The sequence below is a fragment of the Eretmochelys imbricata genome, chromosome 18 (assembly GCF_965152235.1).
Source record: "Eretmochelys imbricata isolate rEreImb1 chromosome 18, rEreImb1.hap1, whole genome shotgun sequence".
In the NCBI taxonomy this organism is placed as follows: domain Eukaryota; kingdom Metazoa; phylum Chordata; order Testudines; family Cheloniidae; genus Eretmochelys; species Eretmochelys imbricata.
This window is the reverse complement of record NC_135589.1, coordinates 262,603-288,953: the sequence shown is the minus strand read 5'-3', so window position 1 is coordinate 288,953 and position 26,351 is coordinate 262,603. Positions and strand designations below refer to the sequence as shown.

Here is a 26,351-nt window from a genome sequence, read left to right as displayed (position 1 = left end):
TCTTGTCCACTGTAACCCCTAGGTCCTTTTCTGCAGAACTGCTGCCTAGCCATTCGGTCCCTAGTCTGTAGCGGTGCATGGGATTCTTCCATCCTAAGTGCAGGACTCTGCACTTGTCTTTGTTGAACCTCATCAGATTTCTTTTGGCCCAATCCTCTAATTTGTCTAGGTCCCACTGTATCCTATCCGTACCCTCCAGCGTATCTACCTCTCTTCCAAGTTTAGTGTCATCTGCAAACTTGCTGAGGGTGCAGTCCATGCCATCCTCCAGATCATTAATGAAGATATTGAACAAAACCGGCCCGAGGACCGACCCTTGGGGCACTCCACTTGATACCGGCTGCCAACTAAATATGGAGCCATTGATCGCTACCCTTTGAGCCCGACAATCAAGCCAGCTTTCTATCCACATTATAATCCATTCATCCAGCCCATGCTTCTTTAACTTGCTGGCAAGAATACTGTGGGAGACTGTGTCAAAAGCTTTGCTAAAGTCAAGGAACAACATGTCCACTGCTTTCCCCTCATCCACAGAGCCAGTTATCTCGTTAGCCTCCTTTCTTCCCTGGGAATCGGTGTCAACTTCAAGAAATCGATAGTCGATCCCATGCAGTCTCTGCACTTCATCTGTGCTACCATAAATCCAGTGATAGCACAACTTTACTTGCCCAGGTACAGATTTCAGACAATGAGCGACATCGTAACTCACATCATGAGCAATCCTTATGTACCGGCCAGGACTTGGCTGTCCCTCCCTCCTTTCGTCACATGGCTTTATGTGCCTACGTGACCCCCTTCAAGTGACTTCACCTCTGCTACCTTCAGATATGGGCCCATTTACTCACCAAACCGTCACTCCATGGACTTCATGCTGACAGTCCCTGACAAGGTAAATTCATCCATCCGATGATGGTCAGACCCACATCATGTATCCATGTGGATTTCCTTTCTTCCCTCCTCCCCAGACAAGATGATAATCGTGATACTTCCCTGGTGGGCTGAGGAGCTCACATGGATGATCACATGACACAAGGAACATGGACTCCCAGAGAATCCAGGATGCACATAAATATTTCAGGACTCCGAGCTGTAAGAAAGGCATGCAAATCTTTCCTTCCATTCATTCACTCCCATCATGTTCTCATCATGTCAGACAACACCACTGTTTTCTATATCAAGAAACAGGGGAATGAGGCAGTCAATCTCTGGAACAGGTGCATCAATCACCAGATCCTCTTGTCCACAGCCTATCTTCTGGGGACACAGAATGTACTCGCAGACTCGCTCAGCAGACATTTTGCAATCGACCACGAGTGGGGCTTCACGACTTAGTAGTACACAATATTTTTGCCTATTGGGGTCCCCGACCGGAGACCTATGGGAGAACAGCCAGTGCACCACATACCGCTCCAGGGGAACCCTCAACCACCACTTCTAGGGCAACACTCTCCTACTCTCCTGTTCAGACCAACTTAGCTATGTCCTCCCTCCATTACTGCTCCTGCCTTGAGTGCTTCACATAATCCGACAAGACAGAGTGACAATCATTCTGATCATCACCTGCAGGCCCAGACAATTCTAGTTTCCCAGTCTCCTCCACGTGTCTTCCTGCCCACCAATTCCCATCTCCACCTTCCCTGATCTGCTGACCCAGTTCAATGGCGAGTTCAGGCATCCCAGTCCACATGCGCTCCACCACAGAGCATGGTATTTGGATGGGCATCTGCTTTAGAATGGATGTGCTCTTCAACTGTGCAAAACATTCTCTCCAGCAGTGGGAAGGACTCCATTCAGTAATGTTACCAAGCCAAGTGGAGATGTTTCTCATCTTGGTTTAACAAAAAGGAGTTTTACCAGAATTGGCAGAGATTGTCCTCATCCTAGACATTCATTAAAGTGATCAGGTCTCATCTTCAGCTCTTTGACAGTCGACCAGGCGCTAATTAGTGCATTCCAACCTCCAGTGGAAGGGTACTCCGTCTTTACATATCCGCTAATCACTAGATTTTGGAAAGGGCTCATCGGAACCTTCCCACCCATTCAAGCGATCGCAACGCAATGGGACCTGAATCTAATTCTCTCCATGCTAACAAAGCCTCCCTTTGAGCCCCATTAGCATCATGCTCCATGTCTTTTCTTTCCATAAAAGTCCCCTTCCTTGTTGCTGTCACTTCCACAAGAAAGGACAGCGAACTCGGAGCTATGAGGGCAGACCCACCTTTCAAAGTTTTCCACAATGATAAAGTCTTTCTATGTCTACACCCAAAATTTTTACCAAAGGTGGTCTCCAGGTTACACATTAATCAATCCATTCACTTACCTATTTTCTTCCCGGAACCACACGCATCTGCAGAAGAACGTTGACTCCACTCCCTCAACGTCCAACAAGCTCTGACCTTCTACCTGCAAAGCACTAAATCAATCAAGAAGTCCCCTAGACTGTTTGTTGCAGTGCCAGCGAGACTCAGCAGACATGTCATCTCCACCCAAAGAATCTCCAAATGGATTTTGGGTTGCATTAAACTCTGCTACCAGCTGACAGGCCAGCCTCCCCACCACAGGGGTGCGGGCCACGATAGCTCAGGTGTGAACCACAGCCTCCCTTCAGGATGTGCCCCTCATAGACATACGTAGAGCCACATGGAATTCTGTACAGGGCTCAGCGTCAGATGCCTCCTTTGGCATGGCAGTTCTCCACATGACCATTCCATCCTCATCGTCGCTCCCTCCTCCATCTTAGGTACTGCTTGTTAATCACCCTCGGCAATACAAGAGGGACCATCACTCAAAGAAGAGGAGGTTACTTACCTGTAACTGGAGGTTTTTTGAGATGCATGGTCCCTATCTGTATTCTAGTCCCACCCTCCTTCCCTTCTGCTGCGTATTTGTCAGATTTGCGGTAGAGAAGGAACTGGAGATGTGGTTGGTCCACCCCGCCCTTTATTGCCTCTGACAGAAGTACAAGGCAAGTCAAGGTGCATGCGCAGGCCAACAGACGCTACTTTCAAATTCTCTGAATCCAAAGGCACTGTGTGCATGCATAATACCCAGTGGAATCCAGATAGGGACCACACATCTCAAAGAACCTCCAGTTACAGTAAGTAATGGCCTTTTTATGTGCTGAATGTCTCAAACAGTAAAGTAGACACTCAGCATTTTAGTAATTTAAACATGGCTCTTTCTCTTTCAGCAGGCCTGCAAAGTGCAGAACAACCCCGGATTGCCTTCTGTGGCTCGGTGTGGCACCCCAGCATGCCCTCTGTTGGTCTCATCTCACCCACCATTGAGGAACCTGCCGATAGGGGTAAGACAAATCCCTCCTTCTCCCCATCCCCACCCCAGTTTTTGCACCTTTCTGTAAAGTTTTCTTTTTCATAATTGTATTGTTTACAGAGAATAAAATTAACAGAAAACTTTACAAAAAGATGCAATACTGTAAAAAACAAAAAAAAACGAAACAAGACTTGCATTGTACCCCTCTAGGCAGTCTCTTCAGTGGTGGGTGGGACATCACCAGTAGAGGGCATGCTGGGACGTTGGCCTGAGCGGGATCTGCGAGGGGTGTGCACTTTGCAGACCTGTGGAAAGGGGGAGACAAGGTAAGTCCTGCTTACCCCGTTCATTTGGAGCATTCAGCGCATAACATACATTTTACATTTGTGCCTATAAAGAGTAGTTTCTTACTGTGCATTTTTAGGGTAGGTTTTAAAGGTAACAGTATTTAACAAACCTGCTATCCTATAATCTTATTCATTATAGGATAAGAGGGATTTCAGCCTAGAAAAATCAAATGTTATCCTCTTGTAAAATGCACCAACATCTGTATTGGCATTGTATGTCCACTCTCGTCATTTCACTTTTACACATGCCATGCCCATAAACCACTGAAGCCCACCACCTAATCCCTGCTCTCAAAATGATGTCAAGCAGCTCAGAGTTAATAAGCTCTCAACACATGACAACTTTCTTTCTTTGCTTCTTTTGGCTTTCTGTCTGTCATTTCAGAAATAGCAAATTTCAAACAAAACAACATGGAGGGATAATTCAGAGTTACTCAAAATAGAACCAAGAGAGATATTTATGGTACAGATGAAAACTGAAAAATATAGAAACAAATAAGGCCTACTTGTGTACGAAGAGAAAAATGTACCCAGATGAGCATAAAGAGGAGCAGTTAGCCTTCTTTGGGTTTCCTGGATGTTTCGGAGGGATTTGGATTAGTTTAATGATATTCTAAGAAGGGAATCTAAACCAGAAAGAAAACACTAGGGACCCATTTTACTATTCATGAGTTCCCTGCTGTGCTTCTGACTCACCTGACAAGTCCTTTAGAGTTTTCCCCAGCTGTAAGGAGGGTGCGTGGTGAGTTCGTTAGACACTTTTGAGATCCTTGGATGGAAGGTGTTATAGAAGTGTAAAGTGATAGCATTATTATTGAAGGTGCTATATAATTAATGATTACTAATAGTAGTAGTAATTTAGTAGTGGTAATAGTGGTAGTAATGAGGAGCCCCAGGCAGGGGCCAGGCCCCCATTGTGTTAGGCACCACAAACACAGACCAATATTCAGTTCCTGCTGCAAAAAGCTTATAATATAGTATTTTTAATATAAATCATTCCAAACAGACTACTGTTCACTGATAGGTATTTTAAAAGCCAACCACAAATATTCAGCCAATTTGAAATCAGTTTATTCATAAATATAGATATTATTCTTTTAAAAAAACTACTTTTCTGGATTAGCTGCTTTGATGTATTGAAGGTCTGTAAACCAAACCGGTTTCAAAAAGACTGCACTGGTCTAGTCAACATTTGCCACTGTGGCACCAATGCCCATCAGGCGAAATAATGAATTCTACCTCAGCAATTTAATATAACAGAAATAAATCACTGCCCTAGGATTAATGTCACCTGCTTTAATAACAAATGCATTCACTTGACATGTTCTTATATTTCAGTACAGTAACTCCTCACTTAATGTCGTCGCGGTTAACATTGTTTCATTGTTACGTTGCTGATCTATTAGAGAACGTGCTCATTTAAAGTTGCACAGTGCTCCCTTATAATGTTTGGCAGCCGCCTGCTTTGTCCGCTGCTTGCAGAAAGAGCAGCCTGTTGGAGCTGGTGCAAGCTTGAACCAGGGTGGACCAGTAGCCCCACTATCAGCTCCCCTAAGTTCCCTGTGCGGCAGCTGCCCATCAGGCTATCAATTGCCAGGCAGTTCGGCTGTCCCTCCCCCCACTGCCCTCTGCTGCTCCTGCCCTCTGCCTTGGAGCTGCTCCCGGGAGCCTCCTGCTTGCTGTGCAGAAGGGGGGGAAGAGAAGTGCTAATGTCAGGGTGTCCCTCTCCCCCCGCTTCTGTCCCACGCTCCTGTACCCCTTCTCCACAGAGCAGGCGGGAACACGCCAGAGCTCAGGATGGAGGGAACTTGCTGGCAGCAGCTGCTGTCTCAACTTGCTGATATACTTAAAAAGGCAGTTTACTTAGCATGGGGTCAGCGTACTGAAAGGGGCAATGTGCATCTATCTCTCACACACATGGTGTGTGTGTGTCTCTCTCTCACACACACACACACACACACACACATACACGGTCTGTGTCTGTCTCTCTCTTTCTCACACACATACATGGTGTATGTCTCTGTCTCTCTCTGCCACGCGGTCTCCCCTCCCTCCATTCATGCTGCCTTGTAGAGTGTGGGGCTACATCAATAAGAATGTGTTAACCCTTGAGGGCTCAGCTGAGTGCTAGTTCATCATTTAGCAGTAAGGCATCCCCTGGGAAATATCCCACCCTCTGACTCCACCACCTCAACCAAGCTTCACAATCATCATTGCTGTGTACAGTATTAAATTGTTTGTTTAAAACTTATACTCTCTGTGTGTGTATAGTCTTTTGTCTGGCAAAAAAAAATTCCCTGGAACCTAACCCCTCCTATTTACATTAATTCTTATGGGGAAATTGGATTTGCTTAACATTGTTTTGCTTAATGTAGCATTTTTCAGGAACATAACTAAATTAAGCGAGGAGTTACTGTAGGTGTCTATAAACCCTAAATGTTTTGGTACTTGCCTATTTGATACCTCTCTCCCCATGCTTTACTGGCACAGCTGCAGTTAATGAAGGGTCCCTCAAGCTGAAACCCAGTTGGTGTAAAAGAGAGGGGGCTTCTGGCAAGCTGTTTTCCATGGAGGGCCCTCAATTTAGCAAGAGGCCCAAATCTGTTTACTTTCAGGGCACTCTGCAAACTGTTTTCTTTACTTAAGGCTTTTCTACATTTACAGTGCTGCAGCAGAGCCACTGTAGTGCTTACTGAAGATGCTACCTACGCCAACAGGGAAGGTACTCCACCTCCCTGCGAGGCAGTAGCTGTGTCGACAGGAGAAGTCCTCTCATCAACATAGCGCTCTCTACTCCAGGGGCCAAGGATTTAGAACTCCGTCGCTCAAGGGTATGGATTTTCTACACTCCTGAGTGACGAAGTTATACTGACATAAAATCCACACCCTTGAGCAACATAGTTATACCGCGTGTAGACCAAGCCTGAGTTTTTTCAAAAGGATGAGGCATGATATGGGCTGGTGTTTATGGCTGAAGCAGATAGTGTTTGGGTTTGATTTTGTGTGTAGGTGGCTGTTTTCTGGTTTTAGTATGAAGAAAAGTTTCTGTCTTATGTGGTTGTACATTTGCAAAGGCACTTAGAGCCTGGAATAGGTACTTTGTAATATTGGTTATAAACTGATTGGGCTCCAAGCAGATTTTGTTATATCACACCAGCATCAAACCAGAGCGAGCATGTTTTGAATGAAAATGGTGAGTGAATTTTCAGTAGTCATGGAACTGAAGTGACTGATGGCATGGATTTCAACAAGGCATAGTGCAAGCAAGTGCTGTATAAATTTCCACACAGTTGTCTGCCAATACACTGTAATACGGATCTGCTAATCTTGTCAGTGATATGGATTTACTTGTGCAATTATGTGGCTTTTATGGTGTGCACAAATGGGAACTAGGATGAGACTGTTAGATTCGTTTATACGTGTCCTGCAATTAGATTTGAAAGTGTCTTCATACGTGAAAGGCTAGTAGGTTGGTACACAAACCCTCTTTACCACATAACTCTTTCAGTGTTTTGTCATGGCTTGCCTTGTCAGCAAGTTAAGGAAGTATGGGCTGGATGAATGCACTATAAGGTGGGTAGAAAGTTGGCTAGATTGTCGGGCTCAACGGGTAGTGATCAATGGCTCCATGTCTAGTTGGCAGCCGGTGTCAAGTGGAGTGCCCCAAGGGTCGGTCCTGGGGCCGGTTTTGTTCAATATCTTCATAAATGATCTGGAGGATGGTGTAGATTGCACTCTCAGCAGATTTGCGGATGATACTAAACTGGGAGGAGTGGTAGATACGCTGGAGGGCAGGGCTAGGATACAGAGGGACCTAGACAAATTGGAGGATTGGGCCAAAAGAAATCTGATGAGGTTCAATAAGGATAAGTGCAGGATCCTGCACTTAGGACGGAAGAACCCAATGCACCGCTACAGACTAGGGACCGAATGGCTAGGCAGCAGTTCTGCGGAAAAGGACCTAGGGGTGACAGTGGACGAGAAGCTGGATATGAGCCAGCAGTGTGCCCTTGTTGCCAAGAAGACCAATGGCATTTTGGGATGTATAAGTAGGGGCATAGCGAGCAGATCGAGGGACGTGATCGTTCCCCTCTATTCGACATTGGTGAGGCCTCATCTGGAGTACTGTGTCCAGTTTTGGGCCCCACACTACAAGAAGGATGTGGATAAATTGGAGAGAGTCCAGCGAAGGGCAACAAGAATGATTAGGGGTCTGGAACACATGAGTTATGAGGAGAGGCTGAGGGAACTGGGATTGTTTAGTCTGCAGAAGAGAAGAATGAGGGGGGATTTGATAGCTGCTTTCAACTACCTGAGAGGTGGTTCCAGAGAGGATGGTTCTAGACTATTCTCAGTGGTGGAAGAGGACAGGACAAGGAGTAATGGTCTCAAGTTGCAGTGGGGGAGATTTAGGTTGGATATTAGGAAAAACTTTTTCACTAGGAGGGTGGTGAAACACTGGAATGCGTTACCTAGGGAGGTGGTGGAATCTCCTTCCTTAGAAGTTTTTAAGGTCAGGCTTGACAAAGCCCTGGCTGGGATGATTTAATTGGGTATGGGTCCTGCTTTTGAGCAGGGGGTTGGACTAGATGACCTCCTGAGGTCCCTTCCAACCCTGATATTCTATGATTCTATGATTCTATGAAGCGTGTAAGTGCTTGAGATCATTATCCTGTGACAACATTTCATTCCATTGGCATTATCACTTAATAAAAGCCAAACTAAACTCCAGTAGTGACCATTAGTATGTTGTGATGTTCTTTTATCAGCAGCAAGCATTTATGCTGTCAAAGTGAAATGTTTAACATTCCTATTATAAGCACCTATACTCAGGGGTTGTCTAACTCTGGCAAAAATGTGTTTTAGGCTGAAACTTGGCATGCAGGGTATCAGCCCACAAGCATTTTTTTCATGTAATCAGTTTAGCCATTTGAATATCTCAGATGATTTTGCTTCAACAATGTGGATTAATCACTTAGTCAAACAGAGACTGGCTTTTGAAGTGTCCAAAATTGTGTGTAAAAGTTGTATACAGCACAGAAAAGATGTCAAATATGTTTTGTTAACAAGCATTAAAGAACTGTTTGTTGACAAACATGTAACTTAATATTGAGTAATCAGGCATTGCTATCAAGTACACTCAGAGATATACGAGTTAGTGCACTATTCAGTACATTTAGTATTTAAACCAGAGACCAAAGGTTACTCTGGTGCGGCATGTGTGTTATACCCTTTTGCCAATACAAATGATCTTTCTCTACTGTACCATCAGCATTGTTCATGTGTGGTTTTGAATGGGCTAAACTGTCCCACTCTGTCTACTTTGTGGGAGGTGGTAAGTGCCATCATTCAAAAGAAAAATTTACATTCCTCCAGCAGTGAAGTTTAGAGAAAATTTGAATCATACCAGTTTTGAATTACTCAGCCTCAGGGGAATTGACCCTCCTTTCTATGTGCAATTCAAAAATAGCTTTGTTGTTTAAAACCAAATTCAGTTGAAACATCAGTAATAGGCTAATAGTTTTACCAAAAACATAATTTACTAGCCTGAGCTTACATGTTTAAAATAGACAGGAAGATTCTGCTTAGTCCTAAAACATGCTTTTACTGTGACCTCCTATCTTAATAGTCTCTATTTTTCAAAACTTCCCGTTGGACACTGGGGGTATGTTTACACTACGAAATTAGGAGGAATTTATAGAAGTCGATTTTTTAGAAAGCGATTTTATACGGTCAATTGTGTGTGTCCCCACTAAGCTCATTAAGTCGGTGGAGTGTGTCCACAGTACCGAGGCTAGTGTCGACTTTCAGAGCGTTGCACTGTGGGTAGGTAACCCACAGTTCCCACAGTCTCCACCGCCCATTGGAATTCTGGGTTGAGCTCCCAATACCTGATGGGGCAAAAACATTGTCGAGGGTGGTTTTGGGTACATGTCATCAGTCGCCCCTCCCTCTGTGAAAGCAACGGCAGACAATCATTTTGCACCTTTTTTTCCGTGCTGGTGCCATACTGCTTTCAGCAGATGGTGCAGTAGGGCTGCAAACCATCATCATCGAGCGACCACGTCCGCTGCCACTCTGCTCTCCTTGTGCTATGAATCCACCTCACAGGTCCTCCATATGACCGTCATCATCCACCGTTTCCGCTGCAACTCTGCTCGGCTGCTCTTGTCTCGCCATACCACGCCAAGCGTGCAGCCCACTCAGCTGTTGTGTCCTGGTAGCAGACGGTGCGGTAGGTCTTCAAAACTGGTATTCCAACCACTGCTTCCCCTGCAACTCAGCTCTCCTGCAGACGCCATACCACGGCAAGCATGGAGCCCGCTCAAATCACCGCAGCAGTTATGAACATTGTAAACACCCCGCGCATTATCATGCAGTATATGCAGAACCAGAACCTGCAAAAGCAGACGAGGAGGTGATGGCAACGTGGTGACAAGAGTGATGAGGACATGGACACAGACTTCTTTCAAAGCACGGGCCGCGGCAATTTGGCCATCCTAGTGATAATGGGGCAGGCTCATGCCATGGAACGCCGATTCTGGGCCCGGGAAACAAGCACAGACTGGTGGGACTGCATAGTGTTGCAGGTCTGGGATGATTCCCAGTGGCTGCGAAACTTTCGCATACATAAGGGAACTTTCATGGAACTTTGTGACTTGCTTTCCCCTGCCCTGAAGCGCAAGAATACCAAGATGAGAGCAGCCCTCACAGTTCACAAGCAAGTGGCGATAGCCCTCTGGAAGCTTGCAACACCAAACAGCTACTGGTCAGTCGGGAATCAATTTGGAGTGGGCAAATCTACTGTGGGGGCTTCTGTGATCCAAGTAGCCAACGCAATCACTGAGCTGCTGCTATCAAGGGTAGTGACTCTGAGAAATGTTCAGGTCATAGTGGATGGCTTTGCTGCAATGGGATTCCCTAACTGTGATGGGGCGATAGACGGAACGCATATCCCTATCTTGGGACTGGTTTCAGAGTAACAGCCGTGTTAGTCTGTATTCGCAAAAAGAAAAGGAGTACTTGTGGCACCTTAGAGACTAACCAATTTATTTGAGCATGAGCTTTCGTGAGCTACAGCTCACTTCATCAGATGTATACCGTGGAAACTGCAGCAGACTTTATATATACACAGAGAATATGAAACAATACCTCCTCCCACCCCACTGTCCTGCTGGTAATAGCTTATCTAAAGTAATCGTCAGGTTAGGGACTGGAGCACTAAGGCAGCCAGTACATAAACCGAAAGGGATACTTTTCAATGGTGCTGCAAGCACTGGTGGATCACAAGGGACGTTTCACCAACATCAACATGGGATGGCCGGGAAAAGTACATGACGCTCGCATCTTCAGGATCTCTGGTCTGTATGAACAGATGCAGCAAGGGACTTACTTTCCAGACCAGAAAACAACCGTTGGGGATGTTGAAATGCCTATAGTTATCCTTGGGGACCCAGCCTACCCCTTAATGCCATGGCTCATGAATCCATACACAAGCACCCTGGACAGTAGTCAGGAGCTGTTCAACTATAGGCTGAGCAAGTGCAGAATGGTGGTAAAAAGAAAAGGAGTACTTGTGGCACCTTAGATACTAACCAATTTATTTGAGCATGAGCTTTCGTGAGCTACAGCTCACTTCATTGGAGCTGTAGCTCACGAAAGCTCATGCTCAAATAAATTGGTTAGTCTCTAAGGTGCCACAAGTACTCCTTTTCTTTTTGCGAATACAGACTAACACGGCTGTTACTCTGAAACCTGTCATAATGGTGGTAGAATGTGCATTTGGATGTTTAAAAGTGCGCTGGCACAGTTTACTAACTCGGTTAGACCTCAGCGAAACCAATATTCCCATTGTTATTACTGCTTAGAATCATAGAATCATAGAATATCAGGGTTGGAAGGGACCCCAGAAGGTCATCTAGTCCAACCCCCTGCTCGAAGCAGGACCAATTCCCAGTTAAATCATCCCAGCCAGGGCTTTGTCAAGCCTGACCTTAAAAACCTCTAAGGAAGGAGATTCTACCACCTCCCTAGGTAACGCATTCCAGTGTTTCACCACCCTCCTAGTGAAAAAGTTTTTCCTAATATCCAATCTAAACCTCCCCCACTGCAACTTGAGACCATTACTCCTCGTTCTGTCATCTGCTACCATTGAGAACAGTCTAGAGCCATCCTCTTTGGAATCCCCTTTCAGGTAGTTGAAATCAGCTATCAAATCCCCCCTCATTCTTCTCTTCTGCAGACTAAACAATCCCAGCTCCCTCAGCCTCTCCTCATAAGTCATGTGTTCTAGACCCCTAATCATTTTTGTTGCCCTTCGCTGGACTCTCTCCAATTTATCCACATCCTTCTTGTAGTGTGGGGCCCAAAACTGGACACAGTACTCCAGAAGAGGCCTCACCAATGTCGAATAGAGGGGAAAGATCACGTCCCTCGATCTGCTCGCTATGCCCCTACTTATACATCCCAAAATGCCATTGGCCTTCTTGGCAACAAGGGCACACTGCTGACTCATATCCAGCTTCTCGTCCACTGTCACCCCTAGGTCCTTTTCCGCAGAACTGCTGCCTAGCCATTTGGCCCCTAGTCTGTAGCGGTGCATTTGATTCTTCCATCCTAAGTGCAGGACCCTGCACTTATCCTTATTGAACCTCATCAGATTTCTTTTGGCCCAATCCTCCAATTTGTCTAGGTCCTTCTGTATCCTATCCCTCCCCTCCAGCGTATCTACCACTCCTCCCAGTTTAGTATCATCCGCTTGCTGTGCACTCCACAATATCTGTGAGAGTAAGGGGGGAGATGTACGTGGCGGGGTGCGAAGTTGAGGCAAATCGGCTGGCTGCTGATTACACGCAGTCAGACACCAGGGCAATTAGAAGAGCACAGCAGGGCATACTGCGCATCAGAGAAGCTTTGAAAACCAGTTTTCTGGCTGACCAGGCTACAGCGTGACCATTCTGTTTGTTTCTCCTTGATGAAAACCTGCCCCCTTGGTTCACTCTACTTCCCTGTAAGCCAAGCACCCTCCCCGCCCCCCTTTGATCACCGCTTGCAGAGGCAATAAAGTCATTGTTGTTTCAAATTCATCCATTCTTTATTAATTCGTCACACAAATGGGGGATAACTGCCACGGTAGCCTAGGGGCAGGGGAGGGAGGAGGGAAGGACAAGGCCACACTGCACTTCAAAACTTATTGAATGCCAGCCTTCTGTTGCTTGGGCAGTCCTCTGGGGTGGAGTGGTTGGGTGCCGGGATCCGTTCGCGCGCCCCCTCCCTCCCCACGCTCTTGGGCTTCTGGGTGAGGAGGCTATGGAACTTGGGGAGGAGGGCGGTTGATTACACAAGGGCTGCAGTGACAGTCTGTGCCTTTGCTGCACCTCAACCATACGCCGGAGCATATCAGTTTGATCCTCCAGTAGCCTCAGCATTGCATCCTGCCTCCTCTCATCACGCTGCCGCCACCTCTCCTGTTGCTCCAGCCATCTATCCTCTTGCGTGTCCCTCCTTTCCTCGCGTTCATTTTGTGCTTTCCTGGACTCTGACATTGTCTGCCTCCATGCATTCTGCTAGGCTCTTTCAGTGCAGGAGGACTGCATGAGCTCAGAGACCATTTCATCGCGAGTGCATGTTTTTTGCCTTCTTATCTGCACTAGCCTCTGGGACAGAGATGCTAGTGGCAGCGTTGAAACATCTGCAGCTGCTGGAGGGAAAAAAGGGAGAGTAAAATTGAAAAAGACCATTTAAAAGGCCATTTAAGGCCCTTTAAAAGGAGGGGCTGATGTTTTCAGGTTAACGTGCAGCACAAACCCAACTATACCTCCCCCCCCCCCGTACCCAATTCTCTGGGATGATGGCTTCACCCCTTGCCCCACTGCATGGCTTACAGCGGAGATGATTTCTTTTCAGCCACAGGCAAACAGCCCAGCAGGAACAGCCATCTCTGAATGTCGCCTTAATAAAATTCCCCTGTTTCAACCAGGTGACCATGAATGATATCACTCTCCTAGGATAACACAGAGAGATAAAGAATGGATGTTGCTTGAAACACCGGGACCGCTTGCTGCCATGCTTTCTTATGCAGTGATTCAAGACTATGTGCTACTGGCCTGGCATGGTAAAGTGTCCTACCATGGAGGACGCAATAAGGCTGCCCTCCCCAGAAACCTTTTGCAAAGGCTTTGGGAGTACCTCCAGGAGAGCTTCATTGAGATATCCTTGGAGGATTTCCGCTCCATCCCCAGACACGTTAACAGACTTTTCCAGTAGCTGTATTGACTGCGAATGAATCCCAAGTCTTCAGGGCAAATTAATCATTAAACACGCTTGCTTTTAAACCATGTATTATATTTACAAAGGTACACTCACCAGAGGTGCCTTCTCCGCCTTCAAGGTCTGGGAGCCCGGGTTGGGAGGGTATTGGCTCCAGGGTGATAAACAGTTCCTGGCTGTCTGGGAGAACGGCTTCTCCACTTGCCTGGTATGTGCTATCTTCAACCTCCCCCTCCTCATCATCTTCCTCGTCCCCAGAATCCTTCTCCCTGTTGCATGAGACTCCCTTGCAGGAGAAGGGAAGCGGCATGTCTGGGGCTCTGACCCCGAGTGGGCATTTGCCTCTTTGTTTTTTTGTTAGGCTTGCCTGAGCTCCCTAAGTTTCACGCGGCACTGCTGCGGGTCCCTGTTATAGCCTCTGTCCTTCATGCCCTTGGAGATTTTTGCAAATATTTTGGCATTTCGTCTTTTGGAACGGAGTTCTGATAGCACGGATTCGTCTCCTCATACAGCTCTTTTGCGATTCTGCGACTCCATGGTCACCTCTGCTGATGCTATCTGCACAGTCACTTGTGCTGATCAGCTTGCCACGGTGGCCAAACAGGAAATGAAATTCAAAAGTTTGCTGGGCTTTTCCTGTCTACGTGGCCAGTGCATCCGAGTTGAGAGTGCTGTCCAGAGTGGTCACAATGGAGCACTCTGGGATAGCTCCCGGAGGCCAATAACCGTCTAATTGCATCCCCACTACCCCAAATTCGACCTGGCTATGTTGATTTCAGCGTAATCCCCTCGACGGGGAGGAGTACAGAAATCAATTTTAAGAGCCCATTAAGTAGACAAAAATGGCTTTGTTGTGTGGATGGGTGCAGGATTAAATCGATCTAACGCTGCTAAATTCGACCTAAACTCGTAGTGTAGACCAGGGCTGGGAATCAGTTCCACAGAGCTTAAGAAGTGTGGTGGGATTGAAGAGGTTCTGATTGATAGGTAGCAGCCATCCTATTTCAGTTGTGATGATGGCTGACAGAGGGAAGAGTGTCTTCTATTTGTCTTCTATTTGTCCCTTTAATCTGCATTGCGCAGATACCAAGCTGGAAGCTAGACCATTTTATTGTCTGAGAGGAATTCATAACAGTAGCAGGGTGAACTGTTGATTGATTGTATTGTCACCCACAGCTATTACTTGAGTACTGGAGCATGTATTGTGAGCCGTGAGTATTAAAGGGGATATAATAAGGAATTTTTTTGTCCTAGTTGTTGAATGTTGGACCAAGAAGATCACAGCAAAGCCAGAGGAGGGAGCCCAGGAAGATCATCACTGTATGTGTGAAAGAAGATGTCCACCTGAAGAAAGCAGAAAATGCCTGGAAGCCAAGCCTGAAAAGAGACAGCCAGGCTGAGGACCCAGAAAATATAAAAACCCAGGTGAGAACAGTCTCAACACACTTTGTGAATGCCAGTGAACTTCTGGAGTGGTCTTACACACAGTTAATTGAATCCTCAATAGACACTAACATTTCATTCTATTAACACTGGAACGATGGTAGTTTCTTCTTGCTGCTGTGATACTCTTGTCTGGACAATAACCCTAGCAGCACTGCTGTCCAGTTTGAGTCACAGTTCAGATCTAACTTTATTTTTTTGTTTTACTCTTATTCAGAGTTAAAATTGGGTCACTTCATATATAAAGAGAGTGAAGACAGGGAATACCAGACAACCTACTACCTCTCTACCAAGATTATTTTTATGCAACTATTTTACTTGAATATTTCTGCCTTCCCCTTAAAAATAAACAACCTCCAACTTTCAGTGTAGCACAGAACTTCCTTTTCATCCCATTGTAGAATGTATTTCTGTACTGAGCCTGAGCGGCACTAAGATTCTTCTGTAGATTTCCCTTTAGCAAAGACCCGCCCATGCCTACACTGCTGTATCTCAGACTTTCTCTGTAGGTTTCTCTCCCTCCGCTCTTTCATGCTCTTTCATGGGATAACCACAGCGGAATATTTTTGGAGTACAGTGGAATTTTGTTCCAGTTGCCAAATATAAACTTGACCAAATGAATATAAAATTATCTGTCTTAGAGTAAATATAGTAAAAGCTTGTTACCTCTATTGATAAAAAAAAACAAAGCTTCTTCAAGTTAAACTTAACTACGGAACATAAATGACTGCTTCTGAAGTTATTCCAGATAAAAAAAATTTCAAGTGCCCAAGTCCTGTTTTCAAAAGTGACTTAGGCATTTAGGAGCCTGTGTCACTAAAAGTCAATGAGACTTTGGTTCCTAACTGCCTATGTTACTTCTGAATCGCATAGACACTTTAGAAAGGGTTGCCCCTCTTCTTCTATTGCTGTTAATCCATAGATGAGTTAATATTAAAGGTGAACTGAAAAGCTTTTTACCTTAGAAAACTGAGAGAGGTGCATGTTCCTGCACTTCCTGGTCCTTTAGATATAGGTGAAGTTATCAACTGTTACAGGAGAGATCCACAAAATCCATCTTGTGGGTAAGTGGCGGCAGAACTGACTTTCAAGTATTTTGTTATAAAATGTACAGTGGAGCCTGCCTCCACTGGAATGGGGATATAGTGAAGTTCTATTAATTGTCAAGTACAATGAAAATCACTCATAGTTTCAAAGCACTGCAGATTGCAATTCCAATAATAGGAAACCTCTGTTTGTGAGTAATAATTAATACAATTTTGATGCAGAGTAGATAGGACTGTGTTTAAGGACTTGTCTGGGGGTTTCACGGTATGTATGTCTGATCAGTTCTGGACATACATTCTGTTAGTGACTTGGCATCTTAAAAACTCCTTTTAAAAGTTTTTCTGTTCATCTTTAAAATGCATACCAGTTTATTATTCAGATCACCTCCTATAATCTTGCTGTGTTTGTGCTCCGCACTTATTGTTGTTTTTACTGACATGTTTAGGAGTTGTTCCGCAAGGTACGAAGTATCTTAAACAAATTGACACCACAGATGTTCAATCAGCTAATGAAGCAAGTAACAGACCTGACTGTAGACACAGAAGAGAGGCTAAAAGGAGTCATTGACCTGGTCTTTGAGAAAGCCATCGATGAGCCCAGCTTCTCTGTGGCTTATGCAAATATGTGTAGATGTCTTGTAACGGTAAGAGTGGCAAAAGTCAAACAGGAGTTTCCTGTGGGTAAGTTCTCCCCTTGCTGGACATCATTCCCATGGACTAAAATGGGAATTATGTAAACACATCCAGGGCAGAATTATACCCTTTAGTATTTGTTATTGAACTTCTTAGTGTAGCTGAGAAAATCTTATATTACAAAATTGTGTTTACATGTATATATTGGCCACACATGCACCCAGAAAACCCAGAGTGAAATTGACTAGGAGTGATGCTAAACTGAGGTCCAGATTTGTAGCTATTGGGTGCTGAGCACCTTTGAAAATTTGGTGATTAAATTGCAGTTCAGTCCTAAAAGTAGCTCCATAAAAACAGGTTTCAGAGTAACAGCCGTGTTAGTCTGTATTCGCAAAAAGAAAAGGAGTACTTGTGGCACCTTAGAGACTAACCAATTTATTTGAGCATAAGCTTTCGTGAGCTACAGCTCACTTCCGATGAAGTGAGCTGTAGCTCACGAAAGCTTATGTCAAATAAATTGGTTAGTCTCTAAGGTGCCACAAGTACTCCTTTTCTTTTTCCATAAAAACAGGATTCCAGATTCAAGTTGTGTCACTGATTTCCAGAGCAAATTTGTTCAGTTTGCGAGTAGAAAGCTGAGGCAATTTCTACATTCCAGCCCCACGAACTGACCCTGGGCTCTGACAATCAATCCACTTTTTTTATCTTGAGCCTCATGGTTTTGTAGTCCCAACTTTGTTCTCAGTTACACTTATAGTGGCTTTTTGCAGTGTTTATGATGTATTATGTAAAAGCATATTTACACAAACTTTTTAAAGCTGTTTATTTATTTGATAGAGAGAAGGCTTTGATGTGTATCGTGTAAATCTGTATCGAGTCACATTTTAAACTAAAAAGTAGGTATCCTGACTCATTACTGCAGTGACTGTCATGAAAACAGGTACACAGTTCATCAATGTGATACTTCATAACCACTCCAGTAGTGATTCAGTAACAGAATGGTGCAAATGCCATCTTGAAATGGACGTGCAGATTAAAGAACTATTACTGATTTATGATAGAATTTAATGCCTTTTTGGAATTGACCTCATCAGATCCAGAGTTCATTTCAGGCCACAGGATTGTGCCCTGGCCAGATAATACCAATTCTACATAGAACTTGAGTGATTTTTATCCTAATGGTGCACCATGACAAACAATACAGTCGAGGATTGCTGGCCATGCTATTGGCAGTAAAAGTGAGATTTTCCTTATGTTAGACATCAGTCACCCTACTAGTGTCAGTCATTAGACCTGTTACGATATCTAACACAATAGGTACTTTAAAAATGAAAGGAAAAATGGAGATTGAGGGTGGAGAAAAGAGGGGTAGAAGTAGGGAAGAGGAGAACAGAGACGGAGAGGTAGTGATGGAGAGAACTAATCCTACCAGAAATAGCACCTCTTGTCACTCACAGACAAGAAGCACTGCCTCCAGAAAAGCCATTTCAGGCATCAGAAAGTTTCAGGCGAGATAGGGGAGGGCCGAATCACCAATCTTAAGGTAAGAAACATTTACCCATAAAATTTGGGGAATGACCCTTATTTTTCCAAGTGTTGATCCCTGTTTTTGTCATTGGTAGAGCACTGCCCCAGAGTGGCACATTTCTGAAATGAACCCTGCAAATCATGGACCTGATAAGATTTAGCTATGGTGTACGTACTGTTACATAGGCGATACATACAGAGTGCTCTGTGAATGTTTATTAACAATAATATATATTGTTGTGGCATAGCTCTGGAATCTGAAACACATAATACAAATCTGTCTTTTAAAATGTTCTTATTTTTAAAAAATCATGAATCATAAACAGGATTCTTTGTAGGGAAACCATAATCTACTTCTAGGCTAAGATGTTGTCAGACAAGGTTTAGTATGGAGAAAATTTTCATATCTGAATTTTGTTGTCTAATGAAAACACTGGCAAGATGGTTGTCTAATGAAAAACACTGGCAAGATGATTGTCTAATCAAAAACATGGTTGTCTAATGAGAACACTGGCAAGATGCTTAACTGTAGTAGCCTTGCAAGCTCTGCTATTACTGTTTATAAAATATGTAATAAAATGTAACTGAGAGTGCATAGCTGAGATCCTTTGTATGGCAAGGTTTAATTGTGCTTTTCCCTGTGTTTTTCTTCCACTGGATACAGCTGAAAGTACCTATGGCAGACAAGCCTGGGAGCACAGTAAATTTCCGCAAGTTGCTACTGAATCGTTGCCAGAAGGAATTTGAAAAAGACAAAGCCGATGATGATGTCTTTGAGAAGAAGCAAAAAGAGCTTGAAGCTTCTACCACTGTGAGTTTCTTCATAAAATCTCAGTGATCTTTGATAGTCCAATCATAGAAGACTAGAGCTGAAGGAGACCTCAGGAGGTCATCTAGTCCAACCCCTTGCTCAAAGCAGGACCAACCCCAACTAAATCATCCCAGCCAGGGCAATCTTGAAGGACTGAATCATAGACTATCAGGGTTGGAAGAGACCTCAGGAGGTCATCTAGTCCAACCCCCTGCTCAAAGCAGGACCAATCCCCAACTAAATCATACGACTGCTCTGGATGCTTTGGAAAATTTTGATTTCCTATGTTGCTGTGGTTGGGTTTCATAAAAAAGCTATTTGCATTAACTGAAGCCCTTATGATTATATGTTTCATAGTTTGGGGAGTAAGAGGTTGGGAATGTGAACAGCAGTAACTCTAATCTAATCGCCTTTTATCATGAGATTACTGGTTCTGTGGATGAAGGGAAAGCAGTGGATGTATTGTTTCTTGACTTTAGCAAAGCTTTTGACACGGTCTCCCACAGTATTCTTGTCAGCAAGTTAAGGAAGTATGGGCTGGATGAATGCACTATAGGGTGGGTAGAAAGCTGGCTAGATTGTCGGGCTCAACGGGTAGTGATCAATGGCTCCATGTCTAGTTGGCAGCCGGTGTCAAGTGGAGTGCCCCAGGGGTCGGTCCTGGGGCCGGTTTTGTTCAATATCTTCATAAATGATCTGGAGGATGGTGTGGATTGCACTCTCAGCAAATTTGCGGACGATACTAAACTGGGAGGAGTGGTAGATACGCTGGAGGGGAGGGATAGGATACAGAAGGACCTAGACAAATTGGAGGATTGGGCCAAAAGAAATCTGATGAGGTTCAATAAGGATAAGTGCAGGGTCCTGCACTTAGGACGGAAGAATCCAATGCACCGCTACAGACTAGGGACCGAATGGCTAGGCAGCAGTTCTGCGGAAAAGGACCTAGGGGTGACAGTGGACGAGAAGCTGGATATGAGTCAGCAGTGTGCCCTTGTTGCCAAGAAGGCCAATGGCATTTTGGGATGTATAAGTAGGGGCATAGCGAGCAGATCGAGGGACGTGATCGTCCCCCTCTATTCGACATTGGTGAGGCCTCATCTGGAGTACTGTGTCCAGTTTTGGGCCCCACACTACAAGAAGGATGTGGATAAATTGGAGAGAGTCCAGCGAAGGGCAACAAAAATGATTAGGGGTCTAGAACACATGACTTATGAGGAGAGGCTGAGGGAGCTGGGATTGTTTAGCCTGCAGAAGAGAAGAATGAGGGGGGATTTGATAGCTGCTTTCAACTACCTGAAAGGGGGTTCCAAAAAGGATGGCTCTAGACTGTTCTCAATGGTAGCAGATGACAGAACGAGGAGTAATGGCCTCAAGTTGCTGTGGGGGAGGTTTAGATTGGATATTAGGAAAAACTTTTTCACTAGGAGGGTGGTGAAACACTGGAATGCGTTGCCTAGGGAGGTGGTGGAATCTCCTTCCTTGGAAGTTTTTAAGGTCAGGCTTGACAAAGCCCTGGCTGGGATGATTTAACTGGGAATTGGTCCTGCTTCGAGCAGGGGGTTGGACTAGATGACCTTCAGGGGTCCCTTCCAACCCTGATATTCTGTGATTCTATGATTCTATGATTCTAGCTTTTCAGAAGCATTTGCTACTGTGTGGTTTCCATTTGCATGCTTTCTAGAATTCCCCTTTCTGTTCTACAGCAAGAGGAGAAGACACGACTCCATGAGGAGCTGGAGGAGGCCAAGGACAAGGCTCGACGGAGATCCATCGGAAACATCAAATTCATTGGTGAACTCTTCAAACTTAAAATGCTGACAGAGGCCATCATGCATGACTGTGTGGTGAAGCTGCTTAAGAACCATGATGAAGAATCCCTGGAGTGCCTTTGCCGCCTGCTCACCACCATCGGCAAGGACTTGGACTTTGAGAAAGCAAAGGTAAAGAAAGGACTGAGTGACAGTGGCTGAACGGGGATGCAAAAGTGGGGGCTCAGTACTTTCCATTGCCGTTGTTTTCTCTAGGAATTTCTGTCATGTTCTATTAAATCAGATGCTGAGAATGTTTCATCCCCACCCTGTCACATTGCCTTCCCACACCTTTCCAATATATTATGTACTGTTGGCTACATTAAGCACTAGCTGAAATATTTTAATTCCTTTTGCTGTTTAGCTGTTTCCAAGTAATTCACCCAGCTACACAACCTGAAAAGTATTTGACATACATAATATCTTCCTTTTACACATGGAATCTTAATCTCTCAACCGCAGTCCACAAAGCCTTAAAATGTATTCCAGTTTCTTTGCTCCTTGGGGATTGTGTTACATATGGAAATACATCTTCAAATGAATTGTTCATGGTAACATCTGCAAGACACATTGACTGACCTAAACTTCCTCATTATCAAAGCAATCACAGGCTTAGACAAAAAGAAAAGGAGCATTTGTGGCACCTTAGAGACTAACAAATTTATTTGAGCATAAGCTTTCGTGAGCTACAGCGCACTTCATTGGCTGTAGCTCACGAAAGCTTATGCTCAAATAAATTTGTTAGGCCTAAGGTGCCACAAGTACTCCTTTTCTTTTTGCGAATACAGACTAACACGGCTGTTACTCTGAAACCAGGCTTAGACAAGTCTTCTGATTGTATTGTCTTCTCTGAAAATTCACCTTGTGTTATGTTGTGATCACAACCTGTAGTGTGATCATAGAATCATAGAATATCAGGGTTGGAAGGGACCTCTGGAGGTCATCTAGTCCAAACCCCTGCTCGAAACAGGACCAATCCCCGATTTTAGCCCCTGATCCCTAAATGGCCCCCTCAAGGATTGAACTCACAACCCTGGGTTTATCAGGCCAATGTTCAAACCACTGAGCTGTCCCTCCCCCCTGAGGCAGATGTTTCACACTGCACTGCTACATTGTCCTTCCCCTATTTTTCCAGTAGATGTAAGTGTAGTTTAGTGCATTAAACATTAGATTAACTCAATCCCATTGGCATTAATCATCTGCTTCTATTTCACACAAGCCAGGCAAGGGATGAAGACGTATTCAGATTTGCCTGCCAGATCTCAATCAGACACAACTCTGGAAACTGAGCTAATTGTTTTCAGCTGCTCTTAGAAGGGAGTTTCCTTGCAGCTTGGTGGATTGCAGGGATCACAATGGAAACCAATCCTGATCCTTACAATGATCCCTCGATGGATTGTTTGGGGGACCGTGGGCTGAGCCTAGTGGCCTGCTAGGCAAGGCTGAGAGCTTCTTAACAAGGCTTTGATCTCTAAGCCCTTTAGCACCCATCAAGCCTTAACCAGGGTCAGGGCTGCTCAGGGAGACCCGGGCTTTAAAATGCCTGCTCCTAAGCGACCAGAGGAGCTAGCGAACAGGAGTGGCTAACAGAGGAGTTTTGAGAGGGAGGAGTGTGAGGGGAGCTAGATACACTTAACATTCTTTAAAGTTAAAGCCAAAAATACCTGGGTAAAAAATCAAAGAACAACAAAGGAATGAGCTTCAGGAGTTAAAAGAGAAGTCCAGCAACAGAGTGGGGGCTATCCAATTTATTGCACTCAATGCAACATGTATGATTACCTGCCCTATGGGTGCATTTGGTGCAAGGAGCTCCTGGCCCTCAGAGACCATGTACGGGCTTTGGAGACCAGAGTGGCTGAACTGGAGGAGCTAAGGAAGACAGAGACTTTCCAGGACACAATAGAACAGTCCCACCTCTGGTCTGACAGCCTCTGTGCTCTTGAGGAGGATGGAAATCTCATGGAAGTAGAACATCCAACTGGGGCAGAGGGAAACGATCCCATAGTTGAGACCCTTCTTCCAGATCATGTTGTGGTATCCTCTCACACTGAGGATACCTCTCCCAGGGAGGGAAGTCCAGTTATTAAGAAGAGACAGGTATTAGTAATGGTGATTCGATCATTAGAAACATAGAGAGCTGAGTTTGCGATGACCGGGAGAACCGCATGGTGACTTGCCTGCCTGTTGTGAAGGTTGCGGATGTCTCAAGACATCTAGATACACTTATGTGTAGTACTGTGGGGGAGCCGGTGGTCATGGTACATGTTGATACCAGAGATATAGGAAAGGATAGGAGAGAGGTCCTGAAGACCTAATTTAGGCTGCTAGATAAGAGATTGAAGTTCAGGACCTCCATGGTAATCGTCTCTGAAATTCTTCCAGTTCCACGCGCAGGCCCAGTTAGACAGGCAGAACTGCAAGGTCTCAGTGCGTGGATAAGATGATGGTGTAGTGAGGAGGGGTTTAGATTTATTAGGAACTGGGGAAACTTTAGGGAAAGGGGGAGCTGGTTCAGGAAGGATGGGAAGTGCTTATATACCGATGCCAGGAGTCTAAATAATAAGATGGGTGAACTAGAGTGCCTCATATTAAATGAGGATATTGAAACGTGGCGGAATGAGGATAATCTATGGGACACAGTAATACCAGGGTACAAAGTATATCGGAAGGACAGAATAGGTCATGCTGGTGCAGGAGTGGTACTATATGTGACAGAAATGAATCAAATGAAGTAAAAATCTTAAATCAATCAAACTGTACCATAGAATCTCTGTGGATAGTAATTCCATGCTCTAATAATAAGAATATAGCAGTAGGGATATATTACCGACCACCTGACTAGGATGGTCATAGTGACTGTGAAATGCTCGGGGAGATTAGAGAGGCTATTCGGATTAAAAATTCTATAATAATAATGGGGATTTCAGCTATCTCCATATTGACTGAATACATGTCATCTTGGGATGGGATGCAGAGATAAAGTTTCTTGACACCTTAAATGACTGCTTCTTGGAGCCGCTAGTCCTGGAACCCACAAGAGGAGAGGCAATTCTTGATTTAGGCCTAAGTGGAGCACAGGATCTGGTCCAAGAGGTGAATATAGCTGGACCCCTTGGTAATAGTGACCATAATATAATTAAATTTAACATCCCTGTGGCAAGGAAAACACCACAGCAGCCCAACACTGTAGCATTTAATTTCACAAAGGGGGACTAAACAAAATTAGGTTAGTGAAACAGAAATTAAAGGTACAGCACCAAAAGTGAAATCCCTGCAAGCTGCATGGAAACTCTTTAAAGACACCATAATAGAGGCTCAACTTAAATGTCCACCCCAAATTAAAAAACATAGTAAGAGAACCAAAAAAGTGCCACCATGGCTGAACAACAAAGTAAAAGAAGCAGTGAGAGGCAAAAAGGCTTCCTTTTAAAAAGTGAGGAAAATAGAAAGGAACATAAACTCTGGCAGATGGGAGATTCTCAAACCTGAGCCATTCTTTTTAGGTGACAAATCTGAGGAACTGCCCCAGATTGAGGTGTCATTAGAGGAGGTTTTGGAACAAAGTGATAAACTAAACACTGATTTGTCACCAGAACAAATAGATAAACTAAACAGTGATTAGTCACCAGGACTGCAATGGCCTTTCTCATTTGAGTGCTCCTTTAGCGTCTCCATCGTCCAGGGGCCCCACTGGTTGTTTAGCAGCTTCCTGCTTCTGATGTACTTAACAAAAAATTTGCTGTTACTTTTGGTGTCTTTGGCTCATTGTTCTTCAAATTCATTTTTGGCCATCCTAATGATATTTTTACGCCTCATCTGCCAGAGTTTATGTTCCTTTCTATTTTCCTCACTTTTTAAAAGGAAGCCTTTTTGCCTCTCACTGCTTCTTTTACTTTGTTGTTCAGCCACGGTGGCACTTTTTTGGTTCTCTTACTATGTTTTTTAATTTGGGGTGGACATTTAAGTTGAGCCTCTATTATGGTGTCTTTAAAGAGTTTCCATGAAGCTTGCAGGGATTTCACTTTTGGTGCCGTACCTTTAATTTCTGTTTCACTAACCTCCTTATTTTTGTTTAGTCCCCCTTTCTGAAATTAAATGCTACAGTGTTGGGCTGCTGTGGTGTTTTCCCCACCACAGGGATATTAAATTTAATTATATTATGGTCGCTATTACCAAGGGGTCCAGATATATTCGCCTCTTGGATCAGATCCTGTGCTCCACTTAGGCCTAAATCAAGAATTGCCTCTCCTCTTGTGAGTTTCAGGACTAGCGGCTCCAAGAAGCAGTCATTTAAGGTGTCAAGAAACGTTATCTCTGCATCCCATCCCAAGATGACATGTATTCAGTCAATATGGGGATAGTTGAAATCCCCCATTATTATTATTGAGTTTTTAATTTGAATAGCCTCTCTAATCTCCCCGAGCATTTCACAGTCACTATAACCATCCTGGTCAGGTGGTCGGTAATATATCCCTACTGCTATATTCTTATTAGAAGAAGAAAGTACAATTACTTACCAAACAGTAACTGTGGCTCTTTGAGATGTTGTAGTCAGTGTGAATCCCATGACTCACCCTTCATCCCCGCTTTTCAGAGTCCTCAGCTAAATGGGCTTTGAATTGCAAAGGAACTGAGGGAGGGCCATGACCCCTCTATGGGAGTACAAGGAGGCACAGGATATATGTGCGGCCCTGGCAGACACAGCTATTAAAAGAAATCTGGTCTCATGCACATGGAATCCACATTGACTACAACATCTTGAACAACCTCAATTACTATAGGGTAAGTAACTGTACTTTCCCTCAATTCCTCCCCTTCTCAGTATCTACACACTAGCTGCATCACTCAAGGCTTCAATCCTGCACCATTGATGTCGGTAAGAGTTCTGTCACTAAGGGTATGACTTACACCGCAACTGGAGGCGTGATTGTAGCACATATAAACATACCCGAGCTAGCTTTTACCTTGCTGGCTTGGGTTTGGGTACCATTAGCAGTGAAGCTGCAGCAGTCTGGGCTAGCCACCCAAGTACAAGTCCACCAGTGATCCTTGTAATGTACTCAGGTGACTACCCTGTTCTACTGTGGCTTCACTGTTTTTGGTACCCAAGACAGCTAGAGTAAAGCTAGCTTATGTCTGTCTACATGTGCTGCAATCACACCTCTGATTGTAGTGTAGACAGACCCTCGCT

The 26,351-nt window shown here is 44.5% G+C and overlaps 1 protein-coding gene across 23 annotated transcripts in view; it reads left to right on the top strand.

Annotated features, from left to right (window-relative positions):
• The window catches only part of EIF4G3 (eukaryotic translation initiation factor 4 gamma 3), a 449,900-nt gene that overhangs the window by 337,413 nt on the left and 86,136 nt on the right, over positions 1–26,351 (top strand). For 15 of the 23 annotated variants that reach the window (XR_013348334.1, XM_077837081.1, XM_077837078.1 and 12 more), the window contains 5 exons: positions 3,191–3,304; positions 15,144–15,314; positions 16,825–17,022; positions 19,203–19,349; positions 21,056–21,292. Coding sequence is in view for 22 of the 23 variants with exons in the window: in XM_077837081.1 (XP_077693207.1) it covers positions 3,191–3,304; positions 15,144–15,314; positions 16,825–17,022; positions 19,203–19,349; positions 21,056–21,292 (867 nt within the window). In the remaining variant the exon portion in view is untranslated. The remainder of the gene's footprint in view (positions 1–3,190; positions 3,305–15,143; positions 15,315–16,824; positions 17,023–19,202; positions 19,350–21,055; positions 21,293–26,351) is intronic. The other 8 variants (XM_077837080.1, XM_077837079.1, XM_077837077.1 and 5 more) reach the window with 1 other exon arrangement.